At 31.6% G+C, this 10153-nt stretch overlaps 1 protein-coding gene across 1 annotated transcript; it reads right to left on the reverse strand.

The window, feature by feature from the left end:
- Positions 1 to 6590: 6590 nt before the first annotated feature.
- LOC17876064 (probable flavonol synthase 6) lies at positions 6591 to 8007 on the reverse strand. The gene is made up of 3 exons (XM_023788760.1): positions 7586 to 8007; positions 7093 to 7411; positions 6591 to 7000 (listed from the first exon to the last, which is right to left on the reverse strand). Exons 1-3 carry the CDS (start codon positions 7972 to 7974, stop codon positions 6785 to 6787), a joined length of 924 nt encoding a protein of 307 aa, XP_023644528.1. The 5' UTR covers positions 7975 to 8007; the 3' UTR covers positions 6591 to 6784.
- Between the last annotated feature and the right edge of the window lie 2146 nt (positions 8008 to 10153).

A 10153-nucleotide genomic window follows, 5' to 3' on the forward strand; every position in this document is an offset into this window, starting at 1 on the left:
ATTACAAAACCCAAGCATTACAATTTCCACAACGTATTTTGTAAATTTTTTTTTGTAATAGTTCTCCATTTTCCTATTAATATTTTAATAATAAATTAATAAGATTTATTGATTAAATAAATTTTTATAAATATAGATTATTATTCCTTCTTACCTTTGTTGCTGATGGTATGTTTCCATTTAATATTGTTTGAAATTGACAATCCGAGGCCATGAATGTTTAGTAGTTTTTAAATAGGTTTTAACTTTTAGGCCATGAATGTTTTGTAGTTTTTAAATGAGTTTAGCTTTTGGTTTTTGGTTTTTGGCTTTTGGTTTTTAGTTTTTTAGTTTTTGATTTTTGCTGTAGATTTTAGTTTTTGTAAAATCTTGAATGGTAATTTGTTTAGTTTTTGGTTTTATATGAAAAAAATAAAAGTTAATAATCAATAAGAAAATGTCACGTAATATTGTTAGAAAGCTGAAAAAATGGTTTTTAGATTCTAGGAAGTAATTGTTAAAATCTGATAAAAACTAGTTTCCCTAAATTTAAGGAAATCACTTTTAGTAAAAATCATGAATGACAATTTTTTTGGTTATTATAGTATCCATTTCAAAAATAATAGTACTTTTTTGTTTTGTTAAAGGGTTTAAAAAAAAAAAAAAAAAGTAGGACACGAGGGTTGTATCCTTTAAGAGATATTTCAAAGGTTTAATATGCGTAGGTGGTGCATATGTGATATGTGACACGACACGAGAGTTGTAACCTCAAATTTATATCATAAATCAACCCCTCGTTTTCGACAAAGAAGAGATTCATTTTTACATAATTTACAAATTTAATTTTGACATAATTAAAGATAAAACTGAATTAGTAAGAGTTTGAATATTATAAGCTTTTTGATAATTGACTCTTTCTCTATTAAGAAATGTCTATAATCGAGTAATTAGCGCTACAAACATAACGAATCAGATTACGTTGGAACTAAATCACACTTCATGAGACATGTTTTCACGTTAAACAGACCAAAGTTCTAATAAGCTTTTTGGTGTAATATTTTACCAATCATCTAACTTCATATTTGTTTTCTCCAATTATGTTTAGCCTCTTATTTATTTCTTTTAATTTACCCTAAATCCATTCTTGTTTTATACGGAGTATTTTTCTTTGTCACAATTTTATTTCGTTTAACAAAAAATAATTGCGTAAATGGTAATCAAATGTTTTCAACAAAATAAAAAGTGACACTAGGATTTTTTGACATTACTTAAAAGGGTTAGTTGACCCCATAAAAATTGAGATAAAAAGCATGTAGAGTAGGTAGTTTGATTGGCTTATATAGACTTGAAATTTTAGGATTTTGTGAAAAATAGAAATAAATTAAAATCATGAATGAGAAATATTAAAGGAATTGTCTTTGATACACGTAGTCGGCTTTGTAGAGAAGTCTTGTTGTATGAAGAGTAGGTAGCTTGATTGGCTTCTATAGATTCGAATTTTAGGATTTTGAAAATGTAGGAAAAAAATGATAAAGAGATTTGTAATACGCTTTGAATGCTTGGTCCAAAAAGGACAACTCGTGGGCTCTTTTATCTTGAAAGTTTTTTTTTTTTTTTTTTTTGTTTTGTTTTAATAACTATTAAGTTCTAGGTCAAAATCCATACATATAACTTTTCATACCAAAATTAAGCATGTTATATAATTTCGTCTTCAACGTTATTTGAATCGACGATTTCTAAATTTTTATTATAATTTTTTACCAATTAAGTTATTAACGATTAGTTAATGTTTTATTAACAATAGGTTTAAAGAGAATTCAAAGTTGTAACTCTTTTTTTATTGTGAACCTTAACAAAACGAAAGTGTGAAACTCTACTTAACTTAACACACACACTCTTTGACTTAACATACAAAATTATTTATATAAAAAGTTGTCGAGAACCTAGATAAGAATAATTTCATGAAGGCAAAGTATATATGAATTGTTTATTGATGAGCCTTACCTCATCTGTGAAAACACAATCTACATAGAAGACGCCGACAAAAACATAGATGGGTGTTTTTAACCATACGTACTCTCACGTTCTTTTAACTAGACCACCTACAATAGTCATATTTATATATGGGTGTTTTTAAACATCTTTTAATATATACTTAAACATATTTTTAATATACATTTTAGATACTCTATGTCTACGTACATATCGTTTTCCTACTGATATTATTTTTTATTTTTATCTATTATTTAAATTTTTAACGTAAATTAACACTCCAAAAATATCACACTTTCATTTTTATTTTTCCAAAAAAATATCACTTAATTTTATATTTCCAAAAATATCAAAAATATAAAAAAAAATTTGATTTTTAAAGGTTTAGAATTTACTTTTTAGGTTTGTGTTGATTTTTATATTTAGGGTATAGTGTTTAAGGATATAGTTTAGTGTTTAAGACTAAGATTTTAATTTTGAATGTTAAAAAATTCTAGTTTTGCTTTTGTAGTATTTTTGGAAAATTGTGTTTTAGTGAGTTTTTTTAGAAAATAAAATAACATATATTGGTATTTTTTTAAACAAATACTTCTTTTAGTGGTATGTATAAAAAAATTACCCATAATTTAACAGGAAAAAATAATAGTTGCATGCACTGATGATAATCAGACAGATATTACTGTCGGTTTTTGCCAACAATGTTTCCAATAAAATAGATGATGTAATTTTTTTTACTTCAGTAAACTAAATCGACACCATATTATTGGAGTCGTCAGTTTATAAATGATGTTGACCCACACAAAAACTCACGTTAAAAGCCTTGTTATTATTTGTTGAGTAGTAGGTAGTTTGATTGGCTTCTATAGACTCAAATTTTTAGAACTTTGTAAATGTCTAAAAACTAAAAACAGAAAAAAATGAAAACAATGAATGAGATATAGGGATTGTCTTTTGATATAACGTGTAGGTTTTTGTATCTCTTGACAGCTCCTAGATGAGTCCATGGCTTATTAACACCTTTAAGATGCACCAAATCATAAGATAGTTGTTGTTGGGGTTGAGCATTGAATGCGTTCAAGTCTTTGGTCCATATGTGGTAAGTTTGGGTTGGAGCTGCACTTGATTACTAATGTTGAAGCTCCTATACAGAGCCGGCCTTGGGACAGGCTCATGAAGCTCAAGCTTGTGGCCCTTTATTTTATATACATTTTTCGGCCCTCAAATGTAAAATCTCTCTTTAGTCTAGTGGTTTACTATCAGTGTTGCACCCTATAGTTTCTGGGATGAAGCCCAGGAAACTGCATAATTGTTTTTATTTTTATTTTTTTTCCCATTTTTGCGTTTGATAAAGTGGCCCAAATTTTTTTTTCCGCTTGTAGCCCTTCAAATCTTGGCGACGGCTCTGCTCCTATATATGGTTCCCACACATACGTTTGAAAAGATCCATAGTTGGTTAGCAAATAGGTTAGAAAATTAATATCCAACCCAAAATTGTTATTGAATTGAATCTAGTTTGTCAGTTTGTAGCTAAGTGTATGATTTTCGGTTTACGAACTTTTACATTGGTATTGTATTAGGTCTATTAAGCCAAATAATTACTCTCCATGAAGTAAGTGGAATCCCTGATCACCTCCTTTCCCATAAGAGAAAAGAGTAGAATCAAACTCCTTTACCTTCAATTTTTTTTTATATATAATCAAAAGGTTATGGACTGAAGTCTACATATCTCCTCAGGCCCGAGATCCGAGACCAAAACAAGTTATATGGTCTCGTCTCAAGCGCTATTCGAACCGCAACTTCTAAATTTTTGCCAGAGATCTTTACCAATTGAGTTACTAGCACTTTATTAGATGTTCAATTTCAAGATTGTTAAGACAACACATCGCCCTCGAAATTGAAACTGTTTCTGCAAGAACACGTCTTATATAGCCCCAAACCATTTTGACAGTGCCTTCATTTCTTGATTGTTTGGTTTAAAGTGTCAACTAACTTTTTGCAAAGCAAAGGCTTATACGGACGTGGTGGGTTCGACCTCACAATAAACTTAAAAGGGAGATTTTAATGGGATGGTTTTTTACATTTTTTTTCTACGGTTAAAAATCAGTTAATGTTTTTCTTAGATTTCCTTTACATTATTGAATTCCACTTCGAGGCTCTCTTGGTAATTGAACTGAGAATGTATCCCAAGTGGTCGTTGGAAGAAATGTTATTGAACTTCATTTGGTCTGGACAGGGCTTGTGAGTCTTCTCGTGTTGCCTTAGGCGGTTGTGGCTAACACCATTGTCAATGCTTGAAAATGTTTCGACCTCAAAAACTATACAATCTACTTAAAAAGAACACAAGTTAACTTTCATTTGATTTTGAGAGTCTTAACTTCGTCAGTTATTAGAGTCAGTAACTAAACTAACACCATATTATTAGAGTCAGCTTATTAATGATGTTGACCCACATAAAAATCACATTAAAAAGCCTTGTTATATGTAGGAGTAGGTAGTTTGATTGGCTTATATAGCCTCTAATTTTAATAAATGTATAATAATTAAAAATAGGAAAAAATGGAAAAATGAAAGACTATTTTTAAAAATATAACTAAAATATATTTTTCCACAAAACTAAAATTAAATTTTTTAATATTCAACACTAAATTCTAATTCTTAAATACTAAACCCTACCCAAAATATAAAATAGTCAACCCAAAAGTGCAATACATCTTCAAAAATCAATATTTTTTAATGATTATGATAATTTTTAGAAAAATAAATATTTGTGGTATTTTTCAAAATGTGATATTTTGGAAATTTCTCAAAAATGGAGGAGAAATCTTAAAAGTATTTATTTGATATAAAGTTATTGTACGTTACTTTTTGAATGCTTGGTCCAAAAGGACAACTCAACCGCAGCCTCTAACTCTGGTGGTAAAGGACCCTCAGTTGAGGTACCCACCATCACGAGTTCGATCCCCGGCCACTGCAGATTTCACATATGGGCTGCAGCATCCCAGGAGCCGACACATGGAGTGCTTTTAGGCCGCCCACGTGGCTAGTCCAAGCGTAAGCGTTGGAAAACCTGGGTAGTCAAAAAAAAAAAAACAACTCATGAGTTCTTGTATATTGAAAGCTTCTAGATGGTTCCATGGCTTATTAATTAGCCTCCTAATAACACCGTTTAAGACGCACCAAATCATAAGATTAGTTCTTGGGGTTGGGCTTTGCATGCATGTGCTCAAGTCTCAGGTCCATATGTTGTGAACTTTGGTATGTCGGGGGAGTAGGATTGGATCCAGTTGATACAACGGCACTAGTCGCGATAAGACCATCTTCAATGGAAGGTTTTTAAGCATATCTTACATGAATTTGTGATTTAATTAAATGCAAAATGTGGATAAATAGCTAAGATAAACAATGGTTAAGAGACGTCTACGTGGCGCTCTGTTAGTGGCTGTTGAGATAAATATAAGAAAAAATGATTTTTTTTAAAAAAAAAATTTTCCTTTTCATCATTCTCTTTTAAGTCCAAGCTTCCATATTTTATTTTCACATCAATTTCTTATTACCTAAAATAGAAATAATCATAGAAAATGTGAAATATTTGATAAGATCCATTTCGGGAACGTGGAATCTAGGCAGGCTTGGATACGATCTAAAATGATTCCGGGGCGGAGCCATATGACGCGAGAGTGTAGACTCGAAAGCACTCACTGAGTTACTTACGGAATCTCAATGCGTGGAAAATTTATTGGGGTTATAAAAAAAAAAAGAATCCTCGTCTCCATAGCGCATCGTCAAGCTTGGTGGACCAATCCTTTCTTGTTTTCCCAACCGTCTTCTCGCATATTTCGAATATAGAGGAGTTCAAGCGGTAGAGAGGTCCCCCACTTCGATTCCCGCCCCGTTTTGCGAATTCCTAGGAATGTTAGGAATGTGAGAACCAGTAATCCCAGTAATCCCAGGAATAGGAGGTAAGTGAGAACTTCGAATCATCCTCCACAACCCTAACCTCCGTTTCCATCGAGAATTGAATGGAGTTTTTCCGTATTTCGACCGGAAAATCGACTCCTGGTACTAGAGTGAAGATGGCCATGGAGACTGAGCTAATGAACGACCCTTACCAAAGACAACCCAAATCTTTTAGTTACCGAAGAAAAAAGAATTCTTATAGTTTCTACATAGAAAATGGCATTAACAATTGAAAAAGTATTTGGTCGAGCACATATGGACAAAATATTCTACAAATCACGATTAAATTAATTGTGCTTTGTGTTTATGTTATTTATGCAATAAATTGTATCTCATCTATGTTTTAAAATTTTTATTTTGCAATAATTATTGTTTTCAAAAATTAAAATTGTTAATCTTTTTTTATATATTTTAATCCTAAGATCCACTACTTAAAAACCCACCAATAATCCTGAAAAAACACAAAAACTTAATTATACTTCTTATCATCACTTTTTCAATTAAATTACTAAACAAATCATAAGATTCATTTTTAATAGCCTAGCATTGAGGATGCTCTTAGAGCCTTAAAAGTTAGCTCTCACGAACAAAGTCACTGCTGTCCCTATATGTTATCATGGTTAAAAAAATCATGAAAACTAAAAATATAATTATTTTGACAATTATTTATAATGAATGGATTTCCATTCACTTTACCATTTCAAAAAACAAGTAATGTCCGTTCAACCGAATATCTTAAATAAGAAAAACATAGAAACTATGATAGATAGAGATTGTAGTCTAAATGTTATAGCTAGTGCCATAGTCTTGTCACAACACATGTTCATAATTGAAGTTGTAGTAGTAGGTCATGACATCAATCACGAAGAAGCTTGTTGAGCTTACGGTGTACGTAGTCTTCAAAAGCTAAAGACTCAAACTTGGGAGGATTCTCTTCTCCCGTTAGGTCAGGCAAAGGTCCAACGACCAAATCATGATCAGGCTCTATCAAGACCGGCCACGACATTCTTGTTTTTTCCTTATTCATTACTGATCTATGTAACACGCTCTTGTACCTCCCGTTGCTCATCCTCTGCATCCAATTTTCACACATTGTAAGAACCAAACACAAAACATTTCCGAAATTTTCATAAAGTTTTTTAAAAAAACAAACACAAAACAGACCATGATCTGATCACTGATGAGTACAACGATGGCTGAGCTGATATACTCAACATCGAACCAGTGGTCACCCTTGAACACTTGAAGGCCAGGAACCTCGTTGGAGATGATAAGTGTGAGCGCACAGAGATCTGCGTGCGCCGGTGCTCCAATGACTGAATCCGACGGTGGATAGTAATTGATCCTCATCAAATACAATATTTTATCGCCACCTAGACCTTCTTTCAAGGCCTCACGCCGTAACCCTAACCCCTTCGATAAGTAACCAAGAATCTTGTCCGTTAGCTTCGTAACATTCCTTGTGTACTCCTCCGTTACCTTCCTACAACCGTCATCACTCCGAAATCAAACTATTAATATTTTTACTACAGGATAATCTAAGGGAGAATATGTAAGAACTTGATGAAATGTTTTTAAGAGTTAAAACCTAACGTACTCATCAAGTTTTTATGCAGGATGCTGAGTTCTATATGGACTTGGAGATCATTTTCATTACCTGTAATCTACAGGATTCTTAGGCCAATATCTATAGTTGATAGAAGATGGTGGCCAGAGATTGTGAATCAGATGATCGTTCCAAGCCTTTAAATGTTTTGGATTCTTGGTGAAGTAACCTTCTATATCTTGGGAGTCAGCTGGCCTTGTGACGGATTCTTTTTCGGACTCCGGGAGCTCGAAAAACTGCCTCCCCAATTCTCGAAGCTGCTGCATTAGGTATACCGGAATGCCGTGGTTAACCACCTGAAAAACCCCCCACTCTTCGCTGGCTTTCACCAGTTTATGTGTTACTAGCTCGTCATTTGGATCGCTTAGGTCAATGATAGGTATGGTCTCGGTTAGGAGAGACGGTGGAGATGTGTACTGTTGGTCTCTCTTGACGTTCATGGCTTGGCCGCACACAATGTGGATTTGTTTAGATCGCTGATGGGATGGAGAAGTTGGATAGAATTGATATGGTTGGAAGATAATTATGATAACATGAACCCAATTATTTATTAAAAGAATAGTGATCACGTGGTGTTAATTATGTTATCATTTTATTTTTCTTACATTACAAATGTTGTGAAATAAGCAGCCATTTTAGCTAATGTGTCGGTAGAATTTTGAATGTATGACAGTATGAGATAAGTCTTTCTCTATGAGGGTCTTCAAACACGTGATACAATAAATTGGAGTCACTCACTTTAGGGGGCCTTTGCAATGTGATGGTTTGTCGAGTCTCTATCTGGTTGGTTCGAGACCACATCTTATGCATGGAGTTGATCTATAGATTATTTTATTTTGTGGATGATATTAGATATATAACAAAAACATTATTTTAAGAAAAATGTTATATCGATTATTATAACAATATTTGGTAGGACCAGCTTTGATATTTGAAAATATGGTTTGGTTATTTACTTTTTTTTTTTCAAATAGATTTTGTTTAGATACACTTTGAGGCGCCTTTCGGTAAGTAATAGGTTTGGGCATTCGGGGTTTCTGGGTCGGATTTGAATATGATCCATTAGGGTTCGAGTTATATAAGTTTAGGAAAATAGAATTCATTGAGTAATTTTAGACTTAGTTGGGTACTTTAGAGTTATTAGGGTTACCAATTTTTGTTTGAGCTATTTCTTCAGTGAATCATCTTTGTAATCCATTGTGGTACCTGCAATGACATCGACATTCTTGACAAGAAACAAGTGTGTTATAGTTTATCAAAAACATTAAATACAAATTAAATTGCAGATGGGATCTTTCTATCTAACATAAAATTTGGGTGGATGCTTCTTAAGATTAAAACTACATAACAAGTGGATAAATAACTACTAAACCTAATTTCTTCGAAAAATATAAACTCAGATGCAAATAATATTTGGAGAAAAGATAATCTATTTCCAGTTTTCCCATAATCTAACATAGGAGTAATACCGCTAACATGACATCTATACTTGATGATCTTAGTACGATAATTTGAAAATGACGAACTCCTAACTCGGTACTATCATCATCGATTTAACATAAATAATTCGTTGATGACAAACATATTCTTGTTACAGACAATAAATGGAGTTTCTTGAAGGTAGACATTTTGTCATCTAAAGATAAGTACCCACTTTATCATTTTTCGAGGCTTTAAAATTTGCTTATTTTAATATATATATATATATATATATATACATATATATATATTGATGATAATTTCACTTATTTAATAAAAGAAAAAAAAATTTAAACACACAAATTACCATATTTTAGCATTTGCTAAAATGAAAAATCGTCAGAAAAAGTAAAAAGAAAACAAACTTGGGAAAAATTATAAAATCTTGTTTAACTTTTTTTTTGTGTGTGCACATTACGCTATATAGTCAATAATCACTTGTCAGCTGCTTCTACGTTTTCAAAAAGATAAAATTTGTTAGTTCAAAAAAGGTGCATATACCATCGAGTCCACTCATGAACGACTTGAATGACTAGCGACAGGGAGTTCCATAAATGATTCTAGTGAAACTCTCGACTTGGCTGAACAGTTTTGGGATTGCACAATTATCGACATCCCAATACGATATATTCTTAGCTTACACGTAGGATATTTCTTTTCGCGCCTTAAAACAATTTTTGCAAAATACGAGTTTATATATTTCAAAATAGCCATATTTAGATTTTTTTTTGAATTATAATTCAAGATACATAATCTAAGAGAACATATTCTACAATGAAATTGTGATATTAAACTAAAATATACTATATAACGAAATTTCATATCTTCTTAAACTAAGTCCATTCATGATTTATTTCAACGGAATATTCTAACTATTTATTCGATATTATAACCAATGAAATTGATCCATATATCTAAGTATATCTTATTATATAAAGCTTCGTTTTAAAAGTTAGTAATTCACGTGATCGCGATATGTGCCAGTTTTATCAATAAGAGATGTTGTCATGTGTAATACAAATGTTTTGTTTTAACAAATTTTATATTTAAAAAGAACTTAATAAGAAAATAATATATATTAAAAGATAGTTATAATACATATATAAAAGGATATAACTAATTATAATTTGGAGTTAGTAT

This window comes from Capsella rubella, unplaced genomic scaffold (assembly GCF_000375325.1).
Source record: "Capsella rubella cultivar Monte Gargano unplaced genomic scaffold, Caprub1_0 scaffold_8, whole genome shotgun sequence".
Taxonomy (NCBI): domain Eukaryota; kingdom Viridiplantae; phylum Streptophyta; class Magnoliopsida; order Brassicales; family Brassicaceae; genus Capsella; species Capsella rubella.